Source organism: Leuresthes tenuis, unplaced genomic scaffold, assembly GCF_036924035.1.
Source record: "Leuresthes tenuis unplaced genomic scaffold, fLeuTen1.0.hap1 SCAF_10, whole genome shotgun sequence".
Taxonomy (NCBI): domain Eukaryota; kingdom Metazoa; phylum Chordata; class Actinopteri; order Atheriniformes; family Atherinopsidae; genus Leuresthes; species Leuresthes tenuis.
The window spans coordinates 5,614,104-5,641,874 of NW_027325364.1; the positions used below are offsets into that span (position 1 = coordinate 5,614,104).

At 38.9% G+C, this 27,771-nt stretch overlaps 1 protein-coding gene across 8 annotated transcripts in view; it reads left to right on the forward strand.

Annotated features, from left to right (window-relative positions):
• The window catches only part of cspg5a (chondroitin sulfate proteoglycan 5a), a 60,159-nt gene extending 40,389 nt beyond the window's left edge, over positions 1 to 19,770 (forward strand). The window contains exons 4-6 of one of the 8 annotated variants that reach the window (XM_072393684.1): positions 8,821 to 8,899; positions 11,824 to 11,880; positions 18,725 to 19,770. In XM_072393684.1, the coding sequence (XP_072249785.1) occupies positions 8,821 to 8,899; positions 11,824 to 11,880; positions 18,725 to 18,892 (304 nt within the window). In that variant the 3' untranslated portion in view covers positions 18,893 to 19,770. Of the gene's footprint in view, positions 1 to 8,820; positions 8,978 to 11,823; positions 11,881 to 18,724 lie in introns of those variants that run through there. The other 7 variants (XM_072393685.1, XM_072393682.1, XM_072393686.1 and 4 more) reach the window with 7 other exon arrangements.
• The last annotated feature ends 8,001 nt before the right edge of the window (positions 19,771 to 27,771 follow it).

Here is a 27,771-nt window from a genome sequence, read left to right on the forward strand (position 1 = left end):
AAATACTCACATACACTTTTCTACATATTTAAGGTTATTGAACAGTCTGTGTTGTACTCATAAGGGTATCACTGTGCCACAGTAACCCACTGCTGATGTGTGTGTCTGTCTGGTAATGTGACAGTAGTTCATACTTGTGTCATGTTGAAAGTGATCCATATGTGTTAATAGGTCTGATAAAATCAGATTGCTATCACTAAGTGTAATGGAAAAGCACCAGAGGTGTTATTCACTCACAAGACTGACATGTCCACTTATAACCAGATCAACGGAAATGGAGAATGGACTGTACTTGTGCTTTTCTAGTTTAGCTGATCACTCAAAGTGCATCCACACTACATACCACGTTCACCCATTCACTCATACACTTATACAGCACGTCCTTGTCCATATAGGCTTCACACATCTCTTAAGTTTAAAAGATCAATAAACAAAAAATAAAAACCGAAGCTTTCGGTGCCTTACTCACAGCCATTATGGTGCAGCAGATATACTGAACCCGAAAACTGGTGCTGCCTTTGGGTAAAACAGCCACTGCAGCTTGTGTTTAGTGTGAAAATTGCAGAGGCAAACTGATCAATAGTGAGAAAACAGAGGGACAATAGGTTTGGTAGAATTAAAATCTAAAGGAGCTCAGCAAACAAGGCCTCTGGACCAAAAACATTAAACACACATTGCAATCAATCAATATGTGAGTGGTGTCAGGCTCCAGAGAGGAGTGTAAACAGAGTAAGTCTATGGCACATATGCAGTGAAATGTGTTGACCAAAAGAAGGTTAAAGTTGATTTCATAGTCAAAAGAAACATCAACTGTTAGTACGGTAGGATAAAGGAAATGAAATGTTATTTTTATAAATACTACATGTGTATTGTCAACCCCCGAGTATCACTTTCTGCCCGGATTTTCTGCTCAGGAAAGTCTCCTAGATTCAGATCTTTACTGCACATCTTCAGTTCCCAGTGGAAACGAGATTATAATGTGAACAGGTCCAACATTTCTGTTACTGAATTTGCTCACATGACGAGATGTTTGATGATCTGATAAAAGGGACGTATCCAGTATTTTTCGGAAAATAAATTAGTTGTATTTATGGTTTAAATCATCTTGGAACCTTTTAAGGAGCTTGACCTCCTGGTTGGAAACCACTTAACCACTGGTTGGAGGAAGGCTGCAGCTTTTGAAATCTAATCCTTGAAATTCTTCATCAAATTCTCAATTTGCAATTTAATCTTAATCAGGAATGCACTCCCGTTTAAATATTAGTTTTTTAGATGCTTGGAAATGATGAAACAGTTGATGACTATGACCAAAGTGAAATGAATGACTAGCAGAAGCTTTTGTAAAGATTTGTCAAGATTTCACAGCAGAGGGAGAAACGACTTGAGGTGTAAACCGCATGTGTCCTTCACGGGAGCAGAGAAAGCAAGGCAGGAGGGGCTGTGGCTGTACCCTGAGTGGAGGAATTATTTTTCACAATAGTAACTTGTCAAAGTTACACTGAAAAAAAGACTCGGAGTGATTGCAATAAAGGTTCAGTGCCTGACTGAAGGACAAATGATTGAACCAGCTGCAGCATGATAACTGTAGCAGCTACACAGCCATTGATCTAATGTTCCACCACCCGAAACCATTAATATACTCTAACTCTGAACACGAGCCAAATTCATCACTGATGTTAGTGGCATCAGGTTGTAACGTTGCAGTCTAAATCTTCTATCCCCAGTTTGTTCCTCTTGTACTGTTGTCACATTATTACAGCAACAAGCATCAGCTAACCTATGACTATTCTGTCAATTATGTGCTTTGGCCCTTGCAACCACCAGATCTCATTGTCCCCCCTCATTGATCCAATTGAACATCCATAAGAATCAGAACTCTTCTTAAATATTCTTTAATCATCAAATAAGTGTTTGAAGAATGGTGTTTAGTTTCTCCTAAACTTGAAGTAGAAAATTATTGTGATGGCCTAATACCTCAGACACTACATGGAGATGTCTGTACTTTATAATGAATGGCAGTCACTAAGTGGGGGTAGTTAGAATCCAGACAGAGAACAAAGTCTGTGAGATGGATGAAGAGGGGGATGGGCAGTGAAGAGACAGACAAGAACAGTCTGAGGTAGATGAGGGGTGCAGGAGCAGAGGAGGAGAAAGGAGGTAAGAGTGGAGAGCAGGTGTGCACTCCCATGGAAGTAAACCAGTTTTCTGGTTTTGTTGCATCAGAAGTTTGTTCTTTACATATATATCACTGAAGTTTGATGTCACAAGTCGTTCAGAATCTTGAATGAAAAACATTAAAAATTACTTTAATAATTTCCCTCAGCTCAGAGAGATGAATACCAATAGTTTGATTTGTCAGAGCGATTAGCTTATAGTCATAAAATCCGCACATTAGAGAAGAAGCAGAAAGAAGCTATTTTTCCTTTGCTTTCTGTTGGTCTGTGAATGTATTAATCGTGGAAACACTGCAGCTTTATGGGTGGATGTATGCATATAAACAGCAGAGCAGAAAGAGAAAACAATCAATATCTGCATTTGTTTGTTTTCAAGCACAAACGTCTTCATATATTGTGTTAACAGTCCTCAGAAACTCACATAGCTGCTTCAAGCTTAATTAAACTGAAAAAGTAAGTATTTGTTTGTTAACTATAGCGCCATACCAAACTGAGGATAGAATACTGCCTGGAGGTAAAGATATGGGCCACCAAATACACTGCAAGAAGTCTAATTATATGGTCAAGGTTAAAAAAATAAAAAATACTTTCAGAAATTGATTTGATTATTTGTTCTTAAAATGAAAGTCAGTGTGAAAAAAATTGAGTGACTGATGGACTGAAGGGCAGATTGGAAAATAAAAAGGAGTGAGTCAGTGTTGTTTCAGTATTGCTTTGCCAGTGCCTAGGTTTTCGTAGCAATCTCCCTAGCAACAGAGCCATTTTGGATGAGCAGGGGCCCGGCGATCGAGCACCATGGATGCAAATGTGAAGCAAAGGACTGAATCCTCATCAGCAGCTCCCACGCTGCAGAGTGTATTTTTAGCTCCACAGGGAGAGTTAGCATGCTAGTCATGGTGGAGGAGATTAAGGATAAAGAAAATGTTGGTTAGGAGGAAAAGCGGTGCAGTGAGTTGCAGTTGTAATGCTGGCTCGCAATAATTTTCAAAAGAGGAGAAAAGGGTGATGTCATCAGTACTCTGGATCCAGCTGAAAGTAGGGCAGTCTGAACAGGAGGAGGGGAGGGAGCGAAAAACAGGCAGAGGAGGGGTTGACCTACATACAGCTGTGCGACCTGAGGGGTGTGAGCGGCAGGGTGCAGCATGAAAGAGACAACACTGCCTCATCAAGTGGTCGGCTTAAAGAAATCAATAAGGATTGAGAAGGAGGAAGGAGAAGAGGAGGAAGTGGAAGACAGTAGATTAAAGGAGCAAAAAGGAGGGCAGGACGAAACAGAGGATCAGGGGGAGGAGAAGAAGAAACTGTATCAGGAGGGAAACAAAGAGAAAGTGAAAGAGGAACAAGAGAGAGCAGTTACAGAGAGAAAAAAAAACTCAGAGTGACACATTGAGTAGAGTCTGTGTGCTGCTGAAAAGGCTCAAGAAAACATGAGACTCCCACATTTCCCATCTGCTGTGGGAGAGAGTTTCTGTGCTGCTGTCGAGATCAGACAAGACCTAAATCAAAGATGGAGCGCGAAAAAGAGCAGGAGCGATGGAAGATGCTGGCTCAGATATGTGACAGTGAATACGAGTCAAATAAGAGGTGTTCAGTACACATCAGGATGAATCTTTAATCTGAGCAGTATATGTTATCACTGACTGAATGAGTGGCTTTCAGCAGTGAGTTCATCATTGTCGGGTGGAGCTGTGAAACACGGGTCATTACTTTCTGGTAAAACGTTTATCGACCACACACACACCAGAGAAACAAACATAATCCGATAATTCTGTTGGTTTTAATAACCCTCCAAACTATTAATCTAATGCACAGTGATGTATAGAATTCAGCTAGAAGTTAATCTGCTGTGAACTGAATGTGTGTATGTTCGCTTGATCTTGTGCTGATTGCAGTGCAACCAAATCATGAGTCAAAGATATGACTGATGAAAGAAAAAATAAGAACTTGCTTCTATGTCTGCTGATAAATGTTGGGCTGAACAAAATAAACTAAATTTAGCTAAATGACTCATCTTTCTTAAAACGTTTCAGGTTCAGTTTTAGGTATCAACTCATGTAACTAACTTTTACAGTATATTTCGTGGGAGCACATGGTTTTAACATTTTATTGGGGTAAATAAAATCAAATGCCGATTTTGCAGTTACAGCAGCGTTGATACTTTGCTAGCTTTGACCAGTGTTGGAATTAATAATACTGTTAACAGCGCTTATCCTTTCTTTTCATTTATACTCTCTACATGAATGAGACACATGTTCAGACCTGGAGCACATGAAAAGATTAAATGATACACAGATAGAAAAAACATTTTCACAGTGTAAAGCTAAAACAGCACATTTGATGTTTATTAAACTAGGTTGTTTTAGTTTATATTGGGCTGCTTTTACAGTATTAACCAGGAAAAATAAACCAAATCCACTTTTGACAATAGGCCACTTTTACTCTGCACACTTTCTTGTTCTTAGCCCTTTATCGTTGCTGCAGTGTGTTGCTATAAATAGCAGTGCATTTAAAAGATAATTCACATTAGAGTACTGCACTAGGACTGAGAACCCACAGGTTCTGCAGGACATGATACAAATCTTACAGTGTGGGCGGTACAGTTCAGAAATCTAACAGGAGCAGGATTAAGAAAACAGTCCCTCACAAGGCTCTATTACAAACTGCTTCATAATAATTTTATAACCTCTCTGCTAAGGCTAGGGAATAAAGATAGAGATCACATATGTGGAAATATAGTCCTGTCAAGTACTTTTTCTATATATATAGAAAAAGCCAGAAAGTCCCCCTGTGTTAGGATATTAAAGGGGCGATGATAGTCTCAGAACTTTCATACAGCAGACAGGTCGTTTCCTTGGCTTTTTGTCAGTATGATCATAATCTTTATTATTGTTTTTAGTCTTACTGTCATTTTCAGCTGTTATTTAGATGAGTCTAGGCAATTAAACAACTTGGTTTGATTTATAAAAATATAAATATGTTCTTATCTATATTCAACACTGGCCTTTTAACTGTGACAAATGATAAAGGGTCCATCCCAATAACATGCTTTTCAAAAATGAGCCACCTCACAGTTGGACAGATTTATTTTAAAACTGGTGCAGTTTGTGCTGCATAAATGACTAAACAGCTTTGAATACTGTACATATGTTTAAGTTTATAAGTTTATCTGTCATAAGGCATCATATGAACTGAAGGTAAAGATAATAGTACTGTCAAAATTACAGCAAAGACTGAATTATGATTGCATATAATGTTGTATGTTATTCTGGTGTGGCTGCTCACAAGGTTTTGAAAGACATCTATGATGATGTACTTTCAAAGCAGCCTGTGTCTAACTGAGAACAATCCATCAGCCAGTAAAATAGATATGAATACAGGTTTTTCCCACATGAAACACAACATCAAAATGAGGTCATTGGCATCTGTCTTACTATACCATTGGTTGGTTTCCTTGGTGCTGTTAAATCAAAGAATCAGACAGTCCTGTTGCATTGTATTCACACATCAGTTATGTCTGTCTTAGGTGGCTCTAAAACAACCTCACACTGTTTCTTCCTTTGCTCCCAACAGACATGACTCATACTTCCAGCAGCCTCTGTAAAGTTTAAATGTAAGTCAGTCATGATTTTGTGGCTCTAATGCAGCTGAAATGACTGATGCTCAGGTGCTAAAAGTTGCCACTATCATCACAACTAACAATCAACAGCTACCTGAATATCTGAAGTGCGCTAATTGATATTTTGTATTGCATTTGTTCAATTGGTGAAAAGATATTAGTATGAAATGTCAAACTATATTTGATTTATTGTGCAGGATTATTAACAGGCAACAATTTGTTGAAAGGGATCAGAGTGAGAGGTACAAAGCAGGTTTGTAGAGCTAGAATGTGTGATCACAAATGTTGATGGAAAACATATTTCTCTCCCACTGCCTCCCCCTTGTCACTACCTTGTCTTTGATTGTCACGTCACATATTTCATCAAATATAAATATGGAAGCTCAGCATGCAGATCAGAGAAATGGTAGCTTTTTGAACAGAAAGTAGATCACGGCCTCTTTAACTATACATATGACGGGGGAGTGAAACGATGAGGAGTCGCACAAGACATCTGAAGACGCAAGGGTTCTCTGAGCTTTAAGATCTTCAGAGTAAAAGTTTACATGAGCAAGTGGCAAATGGCTGTCATTTCATATATGACATGGAAGGTGTATTAGGTAGCGGGAAGAGACAGGACTAGACTACTGCCTCATTTGGTTTCTGAGTCTCCGACAAAGAGGAAAATTTCAAAGAGTTCAGTGTGACTTAGTCAGAATGGAACTCCCAGACAAGATGAAAGGAAAGTCTCTGTTTGACTGCATCTGTTTCAGAGTAGTTCAGCATTATTTCAGTATGCTGTCTTCTTAATGGGATTAGACTGATTAGAATGATGGAGGCACAGGAGCTGAAATCATACTCTGTGTCCACTTTAGGGCAGCAGTAGTATCCTAGTATTTAACTATAAGGGATCATCTAAAGTTATGACCAATTTTCTTGAACTTATCATTAACATTTCCATCCTAATTACTTACTTTATCAGAAATATGACAGAAATGCAACTCTTTTTGAAGCCAAACAGACTCAACCTGTGGTAATAAAGAATCCACACCCTGAGTGCATGCAGTTTTTAAAGTCACTGGTCTCCAATAACAAGTTACCTGATAGGCAGTTTACGCAAAAACTCTTATCACTACCAACAGCTTTATTTAATTGTGACAGTGCCCTGTAATGGCCATCCAAATAACGTCAGAGGCAAAGGTGGAAGTTGGAACAGTGAGATGTTGTTATGGAGCCACATAGTCCCGCTTCGGGAGGAAGTTAGGGGGGGTGGATGGGTCAACAAAAGTGGGTGTTTGGAGACGACACTATACCTGTTCCACCGAGGGATGACAAAAACTGCATTAGATGCTTCACCTTTTGTATTCCTGCCATGAGGTTTCATGCATTCTTTTCACAGAACTTCGCACATAAACAGAGTAAGAAACGGCATCTTCAGAAGTGACAGCAGCAGGTTAGTTATGATTGGGTTGAAGAACAGACATAGGTTGCTGCACTGACTATGGGGTGGTATTTAGCCATTAGCTGTCTTACAGATTTCCTCTTTGGTGTGCGAGGCATCGCACAGCTCCTCATGTGTTCCTTTTGATTTACTATAGTACATCATGAAAACTTGCCACCACAGACTCGGTGCATTCATAAGAAGCAGTATGATTGGTAACAGCATGTGCTTGCATGCCTTGCCTCTTATGTTGGTTGCACTACTTTAACAAATAGCACTACTTCCCTGGTCTGGTGTATCTACTTGATTTGACCCACAGGGTATTTTATCTGTAGCCATTTCATTATCAAAGTATTGTTTATTGTTACAACCATGACAGCAAAAGCCCTCTATTCTAACCTATGTGTGTTTAGGCTGGCAGTAAAAGTGCGAATGAAAGACACTTAGAGTCCATCGCTTATGCCCATGATTCAGTAATGTATTTTACAGTAAATTTCAGTAATGTAGAGTCCACGTACATGCTGATTGGTTTATCACTCAACAAAGGCTCTGCTACATTTTGTAGACTGTAGAGCAGAGTTAAAGTTGGGAGTTAACAGCCCGGTCTCACAAGGAAACCTACAACAGTTCCTTTTATCCACATGCCCAAAACATAGAAGTGTGACAAAAATTGATAGATTTTAATGTGTCACTTTGTTGTTTTTTATGCGGCAGTATTCATGTGTTGTGAAACAGACTTATATCCATGTACTTTTCAATACGTAACTGTGTTTTTCTTTTCCCTACTGACTAACTAAGTGAAAAGTTATTGGATGATTTTGGGTCGGATGGGGCTGAACCCTGGTACTTATAGGTGTTTTTGAACATATTAATATTGTACACAGTCACTTTTTACTTAATGGAAAATCAATTTTTTTAGATTGATTTGACCATTTTTGAGTATTTATTGTTAAGCTGCTAGTTTTTTTTGGTTTATTTTTTTACTGTAGATCAATATATCAGTCACAGCCTGGAGGGACACTGTCCTGGAGTTAAATGTAGGCATATTGTAGCCATTTTGTATAAAAAGAACCAGGTAACATTTTATTCTTAGTGTGTTGCATCACAGAAAAATGTTTGTCTGTTTTGTTTTGAAGTCACAATCTTGCTGTCTAAGTAATGCTGCTTTCTCGCTTTTTCTCCCCATCCTCTTGTTTTTACTCTGAAAATCCTTTTCCTAAATGTTCTCTTCTTCTTCCCCCTCATTTCTCCTGTGGTCCCACGTTCACTCACTACTCTCCACTTCCTCTGTCATTTTTTTTTGAGGGGATTTACCCAAATTTGACCTCGTCCTCTTTTTCGCACCTCATCATTCCTTCTTCTTCCTTTTCTACCTCATATTACTGTCTTTCCTCTCATTCTTTTTTTCTCATTTGCCATCTCCCCCGAGTGATTGTGCTTTCTAACCTTTTTTTTTTCTCCTAAATGTTGTCTTTTTAATTTTTGATTTTATCCTTCACTGCTTTGTCACAAATATCTAAACATTTCTTTCCCATTTTTTGACCCTCCCCTCAACCTTTTCTCCACTCTCTCTCCTCCCCTTTCACCCACCTCCATCCCCTGATGCTCAGCAGTAAGTACCGGCCTTCATCGGAGCAGCACAATGATAATTTCTCGCTGTCCACCATCGCTGAGGGCTCCCACCCAAATGTAAGGAAACTGTGCGACACCCCTCCTAACGTCCCTCATGCCCGTGCATTGGCTTACTATGATAACATTATCTGTCAGGTAACGTGGTTCTCGCCTCTCTCATCCCTTTTTCTGCATCTCCCCTCCAAATCCTGCCCGGGCCCCTCAACTCCCCTCCAAATGCATGGGCATGAGCATTCTCTGATACTTTGCGGTGTGAAACTCTAAAAGAGGGGGATGGTCAGGGTCAAAGTGCGAGGATGGATGGTGGGAGTGTTTCAAATGAAGCAAGAAATCCAAATCAAAGGGGATAACTTCCCAAAGCCTCTTTTGTGTATGTTTTCTTCAGTTTTGTTCTTTCTTTTTGTAAATTTCAAGCAAGGCTTGTATTTTTCTATTGGAAGGAACAGACAAAGAGATTTGAAAATACTCAGCATCACATGGAAAAAACAAGCCTAGATTATACACCCAAAAAGCTTGCTTGGATATATTTAATGCCTTTAATAAGCAAAGGAAACAACTCAAATATTTAGATATACACCAACTTACAAAAACTCTCATTCAGTGCAATAATACAGGAGCTATTCTGCTTTACAAAAGTATCTAAATTCTTAAAACTAAGTGACCATAGGGAACACTGTCAAGAAAAGATAGCCATACAAAACTGCACTTAATAACCTCTTTCTGCAGCACCTACTGCTGTGGTGAAGCCAGCATCTGCAGTTTTGTTTACATGTGAAACAAGTTGCTCATTAACCAACATGAATGTTCAGTTTATAATATAAATGCAGGTCACAAAATCAGTGATAGGTTTTAAGCAACAGTTATGTTGAATTAGACGTTAACTCTCAAGAGGTTATTCGTGGACTATAAACAAGGAAACAAATATCCAAAGGGTTACTGAGTCCTTGCAGCTTGTAGCCATGGCAACAGTGGCTGTTAACCTCTCTAGTTTCATTATGTTAATTGATTTAGTGTCCTGGTTTATTGCATATTGATCCTATTTTAAAAGAAGCAACACAACACCTTGTTTTTTCAAGCATTACAAAATAAGGATTAGTCAAAAATTACCATCACCCATCACACTTACTCAGCCTATTTTGGCTGAATAGTATTCACTAAGGTAAAAATATCTGTGGGTGAACGAGGGCATAAACACAGTCGAGGTTAGAGGTTAAATTCCCCCTGAAACCTCACAGTCTGACTGTCATCGCAATGCAGCTGCCAACCAAGTTGCTCTGACTTCGACCCGGCCATTTTAAGAGAAAACTCCTCGCCGTGACCCCTCCTCATCCTGTCTCTTTCTAACCTGCTCTCTCTGATCACCTCATGCATCGGTATGTCATAGCTTGCCTGCTCTGTCACTAATATGCTTCACTCAGTGGCCATGTCAGCTTCCGCAGCTCTGCTTTATTGTCTGTCTATGGTTTTGTACTCTTAACAAAATGTATGCTTGAATTGTTTATCCTGAAGTGGGTGGGGGACGTGGGAGGGACGGTTTTGACTTGTCAAAAATGGCTTGTTCTTGATTTCTGGGTGGGATGTCACAACCAGGTAAGCAAACTAAGAGTGTGGGGTATTTGTGACAAATGGTGGTTGTTATCAGGATAAACATCTGAGATGCAATGTCTATCTATTGCCTGCAGGTGGCAGTAGAGAGCTGACAGGAGCCTAACTAACTGAAGCATGGGTAGCTCATAGCGCTAACGCTAAAGTTGTAGCAGCATGTTTAGCTGTAGTGCTACAACTGAGACGGAGTTTGTTTTGTTTTCAAATTCTTAATCATTTTAAAAATGTGGTACCACCCTCTAACAACTCCATCAGCTTCTTTCAAGCTGCAGTACGCAGTAATTGAACTTGTTAGTCTAATTTATTTTTGTGCTGTAGTCTGACGTTTAGCTTCTTTCGGGGCAAATGTGTCTCATCCATTCACTTTAACCATAATTGAATGTCATTTTCATTAAAGCCCAAAACACAAGAAAAAAATTCATCATCACTTCCTAACAACATCTACGAAATGCCACCTAACTCAACACAATGTACACATCAAACCCGATAAACCCCTGTAGTAGACTGGATTGAATAGCATTTGTGATATAATTTGTTAGATAAATAGGTTGATTTAGTTGCAGATTCTCATGAATTGTGGATGTATGCAGGGCTGAAGGAGCATTTGGCCAATGCAGCAGATATTTCTGTTCACGCCAAAAGTAGAAATCCTTCCAATGAAGCGAGACGAAATTACTTGCAAATATGGATGTTAATAGCACAGCTCAAGATGTTTCAAAACTCGCTTGACAGGAGATTGATTGGATTTGACTGAATGCATTTTTGGTATGGTCTAGATGTGACACCTTCTGTCCATGAATTTAACTTGAAACAAATATTCCAGAAATATTTCCAACTGCTATTCAACCCAAGTTTTCCTTCTGTATACAAAACTCATCTGTGCATTTAGTTGTCTCCAAACCAGAAACCAGACCAACTTTCTCTAAATAAACCCCAAATAAACCTTCCAGTAAAGCAGTTAACCTCAATTCCCCTCCAAACTAACACCTCTGTGTCTTTTCCACGATGGTTGAGAACCTCACCAGGAATATCCAAACCTGTATGTGCTGTGGGGATGCAGACTAACAGTCAGGCAGCACCAGAGAGTCTGTGTTTGAACAGTCTGTACCGCGCTGGGAATATCAGCTGACATGTGAAAGGAAGTCCACTTACTCCTACTATTGGTCTCTGTCTCCAGTGCTCCATCTTTCTCTGTCGATCTTATTTCTGTCTCTTCCTGCCTCCTTCTTCTAGTCTCTGATCTGTCGTTTCTGCTCTTCCCTCTTTCTGTCCACTTCATGCTCCCTTATTCTGTCTATTCCTGTCTATCTCTCTCTGAGGATGCTTTGTATGGTTTTTGAGGAGTATAACCCTTTGCCCCATCCCCCTCCCCTCAGAAAACCATGAGCAGATACACCTGGGAGTGTAAGACCAAAGAGGAGTCCGACTGTGAGGTAAGACCAAATTCCAAATGTCAGATAGTCCAAGACCCCCTCTCCCCCTCCCAAACAGCTCTGTCATTGTTACTGTGGCCCTGTCAGTCACCCCTCTCAATTATCAGTGGATCAATCCAAGCCTCACTCCCAGAAAGACAAAAATGTGTAATCTAAAATGTCAGGAAGACATGACGTACTACAGCTGAATAGATGCAGTCCTATTTAGTTAGATCTAAATTTCAACACATTGTTAAAGTTTTGAGCTCCAGACGAGAATGCAGACAAAGACCGATATGGGTTTTTAGATCCAGGAAAATACACATTGATTACTTTTACTATGTGTCAAATTCAGCCAAGGGTTTCATTTTCATCCATAGTCGGTGAACAAGTGTATTCTTGAAGAGAACAAGCTTTTAAGCCTGACACAGACAAAACTGCAACTAAAATGTCTTTCATCTTCACGCCAAGTAAGGACTTACCACCATAAGTTTTATATTGGTTAGAATAAATTAAATAAATAAGTAGCATTTAAATAAATGCTTTTATGATTGAAAGCTCATTTGATGTCATTTGTAGATATGCTGAAGCCTTAGAAAAAATATAGCACACTATGGATTATACTGAGATGTTGAGCATTAGCAGAAGCATTTGTCTGCTTCTTGTCAACCTCATAATTTTATGGAGTAGAAAGACAACATTTCAGGGATATCCCTTTATAAAAGTATGCATTTTTCTTTTCTTTTTGCCTTCGAAATTCAGAGCCTTTTAAATCTATGGAGACATTGAGACATGGAGACTTTGTCCAAACCTAAAGAAAAATAAACATTTTTAATAGAATAAATTAATTTGTGATCAATGGCCGAAATACTGTTCAGTCACTTTTTTTCCTTATTTATTTGGAAAATACAGTCACAGACATAAAGGCTGAAAATTAATGATGACTGTTGTAAAGAAAGTTCCACACACTGATAAATAAAGCTTTATCGGCATTATAGAACTTGTATTGGGCCAGTCAATGATAACGATCCATTTCTGCAGTTCAAGTTTTCTGAGCTCCTGTTGTTTGTTTGGCCAAAGGTGATTTTATTATTTACCTGAAGATAATATCTGGAAGTCATGGTTTAACCAGCGTTTTCTAAAGCAGCTGATTGTGCTGATTTCAAACCATTTTACAACCATGCAAATGATAAAACTCAGGAGTTCTTAAAGGAAGCACATTTATGCTGAATTATGAGTAAACTCAGTTTAAATGTGTAATTGTAATGCAACCATGATCCACCCCCCCCCCCCCCAAAAAAAAAACAAAACATATAGTTCATGTCAACTCCTGCAATGATAAAATTATTCAAAATGCAGGAAATTGCCCTTTAAAATGTATTAAAGATGCAGAGCCTTGTGCTAAAAAACTTAACCTAATCAGAAACAGACATAAAAACAACTTCAGTCCTGCAAGCAGGAAGCTCTTGACCTTGTCACATGTCCAGACAGACAAGGTACCACACACACAGGAACTCGCTTTAATGCTGGAAGAAAACCCTTCAGAGAAAGACTAATTTACTGAGGTAGTAAACCACATATAAACTAGATTAAGAAAAACAACAGTCATCGAACAATCAACACACTCACAAACACAGGCCAATCATTTCTGCTCAGTGACACAAGCAGCGATTGTTTCCTGCAGTAACCTAAAGCTTTGTGTTTCATTCACGGTGGAAGATTGAACCCACTTGTCCTCAATCTTCCCTTCACAGTAATTCAGCCGAGTGCAGCCACATGCTTTCCTCTGCAGCAAACAGGGGAATGGAATTGTTTTCTGTCAATACTAAGTAAATTCAACACAGAAAATGAATTGACCGGGCAGAGCTGGCTGTAATTTTTAAGAGGATTTCATTTCCATTGACTGAATTGGCTCTCAGTGACTTATCACAGCTGAGCTGACCTGACCTGAAGGCTTCCAGTATAACTGAGGATTTCCAAAGACTACACAGTCTTTCAAATGAATATGTCAGTTCCACATTTATTGTATTAAGAGTCACATTGATAGTTCCAGGTCATATTGATGGAGGGGTTCATAGATGGAGCATAAACTATAGAAAACCTAACAATGAACAGAACAGCACAAGACACAAACAAAAAGTTAGAAATAAAAAAGCCACATGTCTAGGTCGTGTCAAACTATGCTGTTCCCTTCTGTGCCAGTCACACAGCCACAAGTCCCTTTAAAATTCAATGAAATTGAATTCTGAAGTTTCCTAATATAGACACATTAACTATGAGAGGCAAACATAAGCATGTGTACTTGCATGGTGGCAGGAAATATACACAGGTATGCACCAAATATTTTAATCTAAAATGTGCCAAAGCATTTACCACTAATGCTAACACTGAGCAAACATTGGGGTTAATCCGCATCAGAGAAAGAGTTGAACATTAATACACATCCAGATACAGCCAATACACGCACCATGAGCTAAACGGGTAGCTACAATCCTCAAATTTAGGACTGCAGTCCTGTTCCTGCATGACAGAATAAAGTCAAATAAAGATTTTAAAAGAACCTAGTTACTTTTACATAGCTTGAAGCCCTTTTTTTCAAGATTGCCAGGTCAAAATAAGCTTTTTGTAAGTCAAGAATGAATCTATTCTGATTTATTTTAAGACTAGGCAGCTGTGCCTCAAGTATTAACCATCGCTTGCAATGTGGCACAATGTTAAATCCAGAGTGATGAAGGTACTGAATGGAATCTGTGCCGCTACCAGCAGGGCATTGTATAATGAAAAATAACAGACTTTAGTCAGATGCCAAACTAACATCTGCTGCCTATTGGTGCGGAGACTTCTGTGAAGACAAAATGGAAGGAACCCTAATGGAACAAAACAATTTATTATGATGTAGCGTACATGCATGGGAGAAACAGATTTTCACCTGTGGTGGTTGCAGTGCCAAGGAAAAAAATCACAAGTGACACGGTTAGTAATGTTTGCTACCCTACCACAAAAACCAGAAGATGAAATGAGAATATCTGAAAAGACAAATCTGACACTTACAAACAACAGTGCAGATGATACTCATTAAGTGAAAATCACTGTTTTGAAAGTATACTAACAACTAATAACCAAGTAATTAAAAAAATAGATACTTTTAGCAGTTGCTTCTGCCTTAAAGCAAAGTGTTATTTATTTTAACTAACAATAACCCAGTAATTTTAACGCCAAAACCTAACCATGTTGTTTATATGCTTGAATTGAACAGCATAAGAAAACAAAAGTGAAGAGAGGTGAACTCAGGTGAAGCACCATTACCTTTTCTTCCTGCTAATGTGGACTGATTCGACTCTTAAACTGCTATTGTGTAACATATGCTTCATAGCTGCTAGATACCACAGCATCCATTACTGGAACTTTAAAATATCAGATCCAGATCATGTATTAAAAAGCAATGTTTTGTGACACTAACCCTAACCCTAACCCTGAAGCCTTCATTTCAACATACTCACAAATGTCCTTTGAAATGGTTTAGTGGATGTAATACTTAATATGTCACTATGCTAACATTTACTAAATAGTGCTAAAACAATTAAATTCAGTCAAGAGCAAAAAGTAGTGGGAAATTTTAAGAAATGTAACCTGCAATCGTGCTGGATAAAAAGTTGAGGGATTTCAAGAAGGGGTTAGAATTCATCCCGAGAAGGAGACAATAGACTTTCTTTCTTTCTTTCCTTCCTTCCTTCCTTCCTTCCATCCATCCATCCATCCATCCATCCATCCATCCATCCATCCATCCATCCATCCATCCATCCATCCATCCATCCATCCATCCATCCATCCATCCATCCATCCATCCATCCATCCATCCATCCATCCATCTTCTACACCAGCTTGATCCAATTCAGGTTGCGGGGGGTACTGGAGCCTATCCCAGCTGTCATTGGGCGAGAGGCAGGGTACACCCTGGACAGGTCACCGAAAAATCAGCATTTTATATTCTTAATGCTACAAAGAAAAAGTAACACAAAATGTATTATTCTGATCACATCTTTCCAGAAAGTGTATTCACAATTATTTGAAGGATGATATAATCAAATAAAATTGTAGCTTTTGAAGATTAGAGAGGACTGAAAGGTTGAGTAGGTGGGTTTGTCCCTGAATTCTGAACGCTCTCCCCATTGTCACTTAAAGCAGCGCCACAGTGATTGTGTCTATATGAAAGTTAACATGAAAATAAATTCCTAATGCTTTGACATCTGTTACATCTGGACCAAACCAAATTATAATCCAACACTTGACAAAAGGACACCAGGAACTCTCCATGTGCCTTCATCATCATCATCATCAGAACCCTGTATATCTCTGTTCCTACACCCCAAAATTACTCCCACACAATAGTCCTTGTGGCTCTGTGCTCCCACCCACTGCCCACACCCCTCCACCCATGCACAGCAGCAATGAAATCCAACAAACACAAACATTTTACAGTTTCATGCTGACGGGAGGACAGAGGGCCCATATCCCGTAACCATGGAAGTGACATACCCACACGTCCTGCCTGAAGTTACTATCTAGGCCAACAGCCATCGGGTAAATCCTCTCACTGCTCTTCCTCTCTAAAAGTGCCATTGACTTCAAATGCAAACATTCAATTAGGGAGTGTTTGCAAATGGCACAGTCCTCAGGGTCTTGAATTTGATGCGTCTGTGTCTGTCCGTGTGTGTGAATGAGTGCAGCTATATCTCACCAAACTCTGTAGTGTTTGTGTCTGTGTGTATGTGTGTGTGTGTGTGTATGGGTGGGTTCTCTCCAGAGTAGTTGTGATTGTGACAAAGAGGCACAGACTGATGCCCCAGGATGCCTCGGTGCAGCCGAGTCGATTATGTCATGCAAAATTAATGGGGATAAGAGGCTGGAAATCAGAGCTAAAATGGACTCTGCAATCAATTGTTTCCCCTCTGACCTTAATTAAATGCAGACAAATAAAGCTAGAACCTCTAAAACCAAATGTTTTTTCCTCCAGCAACTGCTTGGGTATGTATGATGGTGGTACACACAGATAATCAGCCAAGGTGGACCATTTCCTTCTTTTGATTTAGGAACAAAGAAAGGATGATGGAGACGAGAGGAGTTCTGCATGAGCGACCATTACAGGCTATGGGGTGCATTGTAAGGGTCTTGCATGTAGATGTGCATGTGCTTTCCGGGTTGCCTGAGCGGGAAAGGGGAGGGAGGGTTGTTGTCGCTCATGTAGCTCACCTCAGTGTCTCCTCACCCAAACACAACATGCCAGTCGAGCATAATGATTTTCAAACAGTGAAGCATTCAGACCACTGAAATGGCTGCTACTGGAGCTGGTGCTGTTCTAATAGCGGCATTCTGATTTTCATGAACATTTACCTCCATTCTTGCTGTATTTAAAGGATTGTGCAGATGTATTTATGCAGGTTTTAATCAATTCACTCCACGTAGAATGCATTGTGCATCAACAAAAACACTTTTCTGTAGCCACCAATGATAAGCATGAATTATTCTGCTCAAACAGTAAAAAATACTGCGTTTATACATTGCTTATAAATGCTAGATTCTGCAGGTTAAAGTAAAGTGTTGTTTATGATGCATTTCATTGGTTACCATTGGTTTCCATTCACTTCTGTACATTTGTAAAATGTTTTTGCCAACTCTTTAAACTTGATTGCAAAACTGAGGACAGCAAATATTATCTTACACATTTTTCACAGCAGGCTATTTGATTTGTTGCGCCAGAAACAGAACAGGTGTTACAATTGGCATTAGCAACAGTAACGATGCTTTATTTATTCCAGTAAGCTGCGACAGCCTCTACATACTGATTTAAATGTTGTGCAGGTGTGAATGGAAGTCAGTGGCTACCTTGCAGTCTATGAAAGCAAGAATCCAAAGCCTCAAAAGATGAAAAGATTTAAGATACAAACACATCCGTGTGGTCCTTTAAAGCACAATTATGGAACATGAAAATCTCTTTCGACGCATGGAACTCAATTAATTGCATTAATCCTATCAAAAAGTGTATCAAATCAAATATCATCTTTGCTTTTTTCAAACCTTTCAGCAGAAAAAATTGCTGGATGATTCTGCGTGAGACTGACTACATTCAGAATATTTGGTTCCATGTCTAGTTCTAATGTTTGAAAAAATAGCTTTTCTGCAGTTTGACTGGTGTACAGATGATTGGTGTAATGCTTGGTCAAAGCAAGCAATAAACTATAGTTACAATAACAATAATTGTAGTCTGTATGACCCATCAAAAACCCAAGAAGATATAACTATTGGCAATGTTATAAAAACATAAAATACCACTTAAAAGTAAAATATATCAGTTAAAACTGTCTAGTTATGTTTGTGTACATACTTTAACACCTAGCATTAATCCCACAGTTTAGCAGTGTTATTTTCGAAGTAGTGACACCTACTGTTTATGATGAAGACAGCAGTGAATCCACTGGACGTTTTTTAAGTGCTTGTACGAATGCAGCTGTGTGGATTTAACAATTCACTTATGCATTGAACAATGCAGCGAGCATCATTGCAGCTTTACCCTCCGTTTTGTTACAGAAAGGTTTCAAATCTCTCTATATTAGGCATGACTTCTAAGTTGCAGAATCATTTAATGTTTAAGACCTGGTTTCACTTGTTTTTGGTCAAAGCAAAGATGAATGTGGTCTCTGAGGGACTGACTCCTGGTTGTAAACAGAGGGTGTAAAATAACTCGGAAGCTTAATTTTCCTGCTAATTAGGAAGATCAGAGTTGCAGCTGAACATGAACATAATGTTGCCGTGGTTCTAATTGTGCTTTATACCCCCTACCCTTCCACCTCCAAACCTTCTTGGGTAGGATGATCCTAATTCCCAGAACAAGCTGGAGGACCCGGTGAAGGCTCCACCAAAGGAGGACGACTCCCTCAACATCCACAACTCTCTGACCCCCAAACATGAGAACCATAAGGTCCTGGGCGAGGAGAACTCCTCGGAGGTAAACTCATTGCAGAACAACATGATGTGAAACGAAACAAAACGCAAAACAACCCCAGCAACCTGACAACACGACACAGAAAACAAGGTGCGCCGGCAATGGGAGTCGGCAAACCCCTCCCTGCTTTCTCTTCTTCCACTGCCGAGTGCGCCTAACCGGTCAGCCAACCAACCTACCTGCCTGCCAACGTACCAGCCAGCCAACCCAATCTCCAACTGTCTCTGATGCGGCAACACTGCCACAAGCGACCCTGGGTCGTTGCTAAAAAATGTACACCACCACCTCCGCCGTCACTGCCCCAGCTGAAAGTAACCCCGCCCCTTCCTGTCCCACCCTGCAGCCTCCTTATAACACCCTCTTACATCCAGTCCTGGCCCTGTTTCGCAGCCCCGCCCTGCCCCTCCTCGTTGCTGTCACTCGACTCTCCCTTTTCTTTCTTACTTGCACACACACACACACACACACACACACACACCCACACACACACACGCAGACAGGAGAAGCATACACATACTGTGAAAAGATGAAGACAAAATCACGCTTAAATGTATACACATGTACACCTCCCCCTTCCCTGCCTGCATTGGTGTATTTTGTAAAAAGAAAGAAATCATACAGAAGTTTAAAACATACGTAAAACGTCATTGTAAAAAAAAAAAACAACAGTAAAGCTACTGAGAGGTTTTGATGTTTGTCTGACTAATCCAGTGAGTATGTATAAATATTGGAAAAAAATTGCTTGGATTGATTTAAAAGAAGCAACACAATGTGTCTTGGTTTTCATTGATGTGATTTCTAATCCTTTGATGTACTTGTTTGTTGTTTTTTTTTGTACTTTTTTGGGACTTCGAACAGAAAATAAACAATCGAGATTCAGACAGTTGTTGAAATAAACCTTTTTAACATGACCTCTCTGGATCCTGTGTTTTCCTCTGTGTCGTCTCCCCTTTTTTCCCTGAACTCCGCGCTCTCTGCATGGCTTTGAATGCAGCTTCTTCAGTCCTTGTCCTTCATGCTCTTCCTTGCCTACACAAACACTGTCTGGGTGAGGTACTTTTTGATCCCCTAATCACTACACCTACAGTTGCGTTCTACAATTATATTACAATTAAAAGCTTCATTTTTCACTTTATACTTCCTTTAGCTTATCACAACACATGTCGATAATATTAAATAACATCACATTTAAAAGGTATTTCATAAGAAATATCAACACAATTTTTCTTTTTCTGAAGCTTTTACACAATATTCAGTACTCAGTAAATGCTTGAGCCAGCCCTCATTTCTTTATATATTGCCAGAAAAACAGGAATCGGATACAGGGATTTATTGAAACATTTGCTAGCAACAATTTAATTCAATTCAGTTTATTTATATAACACCAAATCACAACAAAAGTAATCTCCAGGCACTTCAATGATACTGTCCAATTCAAGCCAATTAGAGTACAATTGATTACCATAATCCAATTAAGTAAATTCAAAATTAGTCAAATTCATACATACAGAGCCAATTCAAAAACAATTTACCAGCTAAGGAAACCAACAGATTGCACCGAAAGTTCTCTTTGGTCCAATCCCCTGTCCTGAGTGTGCACGAGACGACTGTGGAGGGAAACAACTCCCTTTAATGGGAAGAAACCTCCATCAGAACCAGACTCTGGGAGGGTGGCGATCCGCCTTGACCAGCTGGGGTTTGAGAGGGCAGAAAAGAGGGGACAATAAACACTATAACACCAGTCAAAGGATACCGGCTGAGAAAGAGAAACATAATTTGATGACAACAATAATGTTACATAATACATAATATCATATGAGGGGAAAGAGTAAGGAAAGGTGTGTCATAGGAGGCCCCTAGCAGCCTAGGCCTATAACAGCTTAACTGTGGGATGTTTCAGGATCATCAGTGCTCTGTTGGGGAACTATCTAACAATGAGATCTTTAAGATATGATGGAGTTTGGTTATTAAGAACTTTATATGTGAGGAGAAGAATTTTTAATTTTATTCTGGATTTAACAGGGAGCCTGTTATGATGGGAACTGTTCAGAATTACAGTAGTCCAATCTTGAATTAACAAACGCATGGACAAGCTTTTCTGCATCCCTCTGAGACAGGATGTACCTGATTTTGGCAATATTACAAAGGTGAAAGTGGGAAGTTATAGAAGTCTTTTTTTATATGTGCATCAAAGGATAGATTCTGGTCAAAAATAACTTCAAGGTTCCTCACTGTAGTGCTAGAAGCCAAGGAAATGCCAACTGGAGTAACTATATAGCTATATAGTTTCTCCCTGAAGCATTCAGGTCCAAATATAACAACTTTAGTTTTGCCTGAATTTAGAAGCAAAAACGTCTGAGTCATCCAGGTCTTTATGTCTTTAAGACATGCTTGTAGTTTGACCAACCTGTTGGGTTCATCTGGTTTTATAGATGAGTACAGCTGAGTATCATCACAATTGCAATAAATAAGATTAAGTAATGGAAGCATGTATAAAGTGAGAAGAATTGGTCCAAGCACAGAACCCTGTGGAGCTCCATACTCTGGTGTGCAAAGAAGATTATTCGTTTACAAAAACAAAGTCTGTCAGATAAATAAGAAGACTTAAATAAGACTTAAACCAGCCTAATGCAATTCCTTTAATCCCAATAACATGTTGAAGCCTTTGTAATAGAATATTGTGATTGATCGTATCAAATGCAGCACTGAGATCCATCAGGAGAAGCACAGACACATGTCCGCAACTTATGCTTAAACTATTTCTAGGTCAGTGTCGTGTGTAATCACATAGGTCTAAAAATGCCCAAGTACTAGATTTGGACTGAAAATTAGTACAAAAGAAGCCAATTTCCAAAGAATACTTTTGAAAACCTCCAGAAAGCCTGGAGAACAATTTTTCAAGAGTACTTAAAAAAGACTACTTGAAGGTTTTGTTCTTTGGAATAAAACCTAAAGAAATGAAGGGTGGCTCAAGAGTTTTGCGCTATATTGGATCCCGTTCAGAGTCAGCTCAGTTGTCATGGAGATGACTTAACTGGTATTTCAAAATTACTTTGGTCACAACTAAACTCCAGATTATTATCATGGATTTACAAATAAGAAATTGTTTTTTTTCAGATTTAAATATCTTAAGTAATAGTATCATCAGAAGATTTTTGTTGAGTTACAATGGTAGGTTGCAAATCAGGACCTAACTCCAAGATTACTGTCTGTCTACGATGACATGTTGATTACAAATGTGCATCATAAATGCCACATAAATCATATGGATAAGTCAAACCATTTAAAATCTATTTCAAGATCTATAACTTCAGTTTTCTACCAGCATATTCCTCATCAGAATATATCTAACTAGGGGTGTAAGTTTAATTTTGGTATAGAAAAATTGTACCCACTGCTTAAAATGTGGGATTAAAGTTGTCGTAAAATAAAAGAAGAATTAATAAAAAAAATAATGATAACAATCCAAAATATAATAAAGATTGTTCTACTTTATTCGGGAAAACTTTGACATGCAGTAGTTTGACTTTGATAAAAAAGTGTTTCAAACATCTAATGCAAAAATTTTACTCTTTATCCTTAATGTTCAAGGATCAAAATAAAAAGGAAGTTGATGTGACTGTGAGGTTTTCTATTTCTAAGGGATCTACTGTTAAAAGAAAAAAGAGCATTACAGCACATAAGCAAACACCAGGAACAAGTCTGCTCCTTCTGCATTTCCTGCCTCTGGAGATGCTTATGCTGTTTCCAGCTGGACACACATATGCTGACATGTTCACGCTCAATGACACAATAAATGACATTTTTGGAGGCACATGCTGTGCTTTAATATAATGAGATGAATACATCCTCTCTCGGCCCTTTCTTTTAAGTTTAATGGTTAAAAAAGGGGGGAAAAGAGGCTTTATCTAAACTACTTTACAGTCCAAACAAAAATGTATTTGTTGTTGACATGTTTTCATGGCTTCAGTGTATTGGAGACACAGATTAGATAATTGCTTTTTTTTTCCCACCCGCACATAAAGGAAAAATCTCTCGAATGCCCACACACAGCTGCAGTTTATGAACACCTCCCACTCGTAGTGAACTTTTTGTTTCATTCAGGAGGCTGAACAGACACAATAGAGCGAGCACACACAAACATGTTCACATTTACTTTCATGTTTGTGCAAAACATCTGTCAGCTTCTCATGCTCTTAAACACACACACATACACGCATGCAAAGGCATTTGCACTTTTTTGCCTATGCAGTCTCTCTTCTTAACATTTTTGCCCGTTTCAGTGATCACAATTCATGTCTCAAGTCTGTCAATTCACGTTTTACGTCAGGAGTACTGATGTGATTTAAGGTAAAATCAAATAAAATGGCCAGAAAGCAAAAGTTGAATTTCAAAGAATTTGAGTCAAGATCAAGAATCAAGTTGTCCTACAACGAAAATACAATTCATGTCTATATGAGCAAGACATCAGATAAGCTAAAGTCCTTCAAAATTAGTCCTAGACAAGAATTAAGTCCAGTTTTTAGTCATTCTGGTCAAGTACATTTTCAGTCAGAACCTTTCATAAGGGAACAAGTTCGAGAAAAGTCAGGTCATTTGTAAAGGGTTTGAAAGTCACTCAACAGGATTCATCAATAGAGACAAATTTATGGAATCTATCAAGGTGATGGACAAAAGATCAAGTAAGACTTGATTATAAAAGATGTCTCAAGTCAAAACTAAAGTTTCAAGTCAAGTGATTCAAATGGGATTTTGATTCTAAAGTCTTGGAGTCTTGAAGTCTTAAGTCTAAGTGATTCAAGACTAATCTCAGCTTTACAGAGCAATGTTAGAAAAATTCAAGTGATCTCAGGTTATACATTTTCAAGGTAACTTATTTGTTTGTTCTCGACAAGTCTGAGTCAGAATTCCAAAGTTAAATCGTTTGAGAAGAGTCTGAAAGTCACCTCTCTCTTAAATTCTACATAATGGACTTCAGTTTATACAATATTTCTAAAAGTTCCAATGTGTAACATTTAGGGCAAGCTTTTTGCAGAAATGCCATATCTATAACAGCTTTTGGTGGGATGTAATTGTGTTAAAATAAGAAATATTGAGGTTCTACAACCATTGAGCAAGTCATTTATATCTAAAGAAGCCTTGCTACTCCACCATCTCAGAGTAGCCTCACGTTTTGACCTGTGGGAAGATGAAATTTGACTATCCCTCCCCACCCACATCCAAGTCATTTATCATGTTACATTAGGAGCTGCTCGCTAACCCCTAACGCTGCAGCCTAACCCTGGGGCAGCTGATTGCTCAGCAGTCATTCAACCCCTGAGTCCACATGTCAAGATACATTGCTTCCAATTTATTTATCATGTGATTGTAGAGAAAAAGTGCTGTATGCTGAATATAAAAAGCTTATATCAATTCATATTTGAAGAGGCACTGTACTTGTGTCAAGGGGAATGAGAAGCATGCAAACCTCTTTGTAGAACCTATACAAGATTAAAGAGGCACTACATAAGTGTGGATGTGGGCAAAGTTGGATGGTTCAAACTTGGATTGCAGCTAGATATACTTGCCACGTTAGCCTGTTCTCACTCCAGCAGCATCATGTATTGCCATTTTGTCAGGACACCAGGTGTAACTTGTAAACGATGAAGGAATAATTCATCATCAGCCTTTAACCCATCATTACCCATCATGCAGCATTAACGTTATGAAGTGTATTTTAAACCTTATCAAAAACTAACCAAGTACTTTTGGTTCCTAAACCTAGCCATGAAGTTTCATGCCTAAATCTTAACTAGCAAATTAGTGAGTAGTGAGATGCCAACTTAACCAACCACTGAGTAATTGAGCAAGTGAAACCGAACGTAAAAAACACGTAAATGAACAAAGACCACTGTACCATTATATGTGGCCCTCGATGCATGTTCATAAGTACACGTTCCAGAATGACATTTGCAGCATTTGCTGTTAGCATTTAATATTACCACAATGTGTGCCTGGAGCCAAGGTAAAAGCAACAACTTGGGCACTACAGCATTATTTGATACCCTGGAAATAAAAACAGGTTTGCCATATTGTACCACCATCTTTATACAGTAGGCCCGAAGGGTTGATTCGAACACTGGCCATACTTGTTTTTCTAGAAACATTTGCCCAATATGCATTAAAGACCAGGGTGAGGTGAAGGGTACTCAGTTGGTTGCAATCTGCAAAGTGTGCTACTAGATGTCACTGTGCACTACACCCTGGACTTGAAGTTGAGTTTCAAGTCATGTAAGTTTAAAGTCACCTCATAAATGACTCAAGACAAGTTTCAAATACCTATAAAATCATAGAGGACACAATGGATTATCGTGATAAACATGGTCAAGTTAAGCTTCAAATCATCAGACCCAACACTTTCATTTTAAGTTTCACAGGATGCATCTTATCTTCACTCTGAAGTATTTCAGGCGAGGGTTAAAAACCTGTTTCCAACACTAGCTCAAATGAAACTTCAAGACAGTCAAGGTAAGTCTCAAATCAAACCCCAAGTCTTTCAGTTTTCTTGATTAAAGATATCACAATCCTGAAATCTTAAGACAAAACAACACAGTGGTAGTCTATTTTATCCTGTATTCTGAAGTCCAAATTTCAAGTCTATTTTTCTAATACCCATTGACAAGTCTTGGCGTTTTTGTATAAATGTTCAATTTTAAAAATTTAATACACACATTGGTCCGTATAAACACCCACATTCTCCCAGAGCTTATAAACAGGAATGAATGTGTCTAAGAAGAGGCCGCAGGGCCTGCAGCCTTTTGTCTAGTTTCTCCTTTGGTTCGGTGCGAAAGCGGCGCATTAAACAACAGCATTGTGGTGGATCCTTCCCAGGGTAGAGGGGTGCTAATGGATGGAGGGTGGGGGAAGGTTTGGATACCCTTCCCTTTCTTTAGATAAATAGAAAGAGGGCTAAGAGAGCATTTCAGCCCCTAGAAGGTAAAATAAAAGACTTTTTATCTAGACAGAATAGCAAACAGCAGTAGGCAGGCTACAAAAACAGCAACAACAGCGATTATCGCTCTCTTTATTCCTGTCACCCTGTTACACACACACACTTGTTGAAGCTGGCACATGACTGCACATGCTCAAACAGACATGGTGACACTAAAAGGAGGGTCCTCTGAATTGAAACGAGCAAAGCTAGAAGTACCAGCGGACACCATGGCAACAAGTGGGCATTACATTACCATCAGGGAGAAAGGAGGCAGAATGGGGGAGGTGCCGCTGTCCTTCTGAGAGCAACACTGTGAAAGACTGAACCTTTATGTGCTAATTTCAAAACGTTATTGCCCCCCAAAAAAACAGTTAGAAATAGCCACAAATTGTTTTTATCACTGATGTTACATATCCATTGCTTTACTGTCTCCTCCCTTTAGGGATCAGCTGTAAAGCAAACCTTGTTCAATCAGCTTTGTCTCTCTTCTTAAGTGATCAGTTTTCCTGTGGAGCAAAATTAAGCAATTCTAGGCTTCACTTTCTAGGCTTTAATTGACACTAAAGCAAAAGTAGGAGATTATCTAATGAAATAGGCCAGATAAACCGTCTTTTCTGATCAGAGCCACACAATCCAGGTAAAAAATTAAGTCTTTCATGACAAAAGCAATCTATGAGATTTGATATCAAGATTTAACTGAGTGGAGGTTTTTTTGCTATTCTTTAAGTTGCCAAAAAAGAAGACAAAAAGCTAAAAAAGTAACATGAATAAGTTCAATATCAATATAGTTTTTTCCAAATTTCTATTGATATCCCTCTAATATCATTATAATTCATGCTTTTAGATAATCATATAGTGAAGAAACAGAAAATCATAACAGACCTATTGCATGGATTGTACTGCAGTCTGGTTCTGGCTCCCTCTCAGTTCGATTGTAGGGCATGTAGGAGAAGACATGTAACAGATAAGCAGATGATGGTGCAGAGTCAAACAGTGTCTTGTTGTTGGGTTGCTGACCAGTTTGTAAAATCAAAATCAAAGAACTAAAGAAAACCCACAGACCATGACAACAAGAGAGGCAAAAAATCCAATACTTAAATGAATATACAAGGTAAAGAAGGATTTTTCCTTTTGAACCTGGTGCAGTGTCACAGCTGATTGGTTCTCCAAAGGAAGTCTATACAATGATGGTGATGGAGTTGAGTTAATCAGATGACTGATGGAGATGCCTCTCATAAGCAGCTTGAGATGGCGATAGCGGAGGTTTATGCAAATGAGTGCATGAAAAACAACAACAAGAGGCAAAAGTGTACAAAAAGGTCACCAAACCAGAGTAGCATTGACAAAAATGAGAATGAGGTGGGTTCAAGAGTGTGGGAATGTTGAAGTAAATCAGAGATAAAAAGCAGATGTGATGGGACAGTTTTTCCTTACTGAGCCGATGCAAAAACTTTCTGTTCTGACAGTGAAACATGCCTGTTCCAAAAAGTGTAAGACATGATGAAGTTATTAGCAAATACTGGCTGTAAAATAAAATTAAAGCTAATGGATATCTTTCCAGGCATAAAATTGAGACATATGAAATAGCAGTTCAACCTGTGGTCGTTTCCTTTCTAAGAATTAGATCATATGGTTCAAAATGTTCCATGAAGCATTCTCATTATTGTGTTAATGTTGACAGCAGGGGCTTAGAGTATGTTACAGGGATGGATTTTAATCAGAAGTTTGAATGCCATCATCCCAACACCCGATCCTTCTGAGTGAAGACAGAAAGGCTTCGATCCGTATTTGTTACAGCAGTTACGGGACATATTACCACCATGTGAGCGTGTGTGTCTTCCATGTCCATCTTTGAGCAGTTTCTCAGCATCCCTGTCCTTCTCTTTTCTCTTGTTTTGACTCTCATTTATCTGCTGCTGGCAGAGATTTTATGCATCTT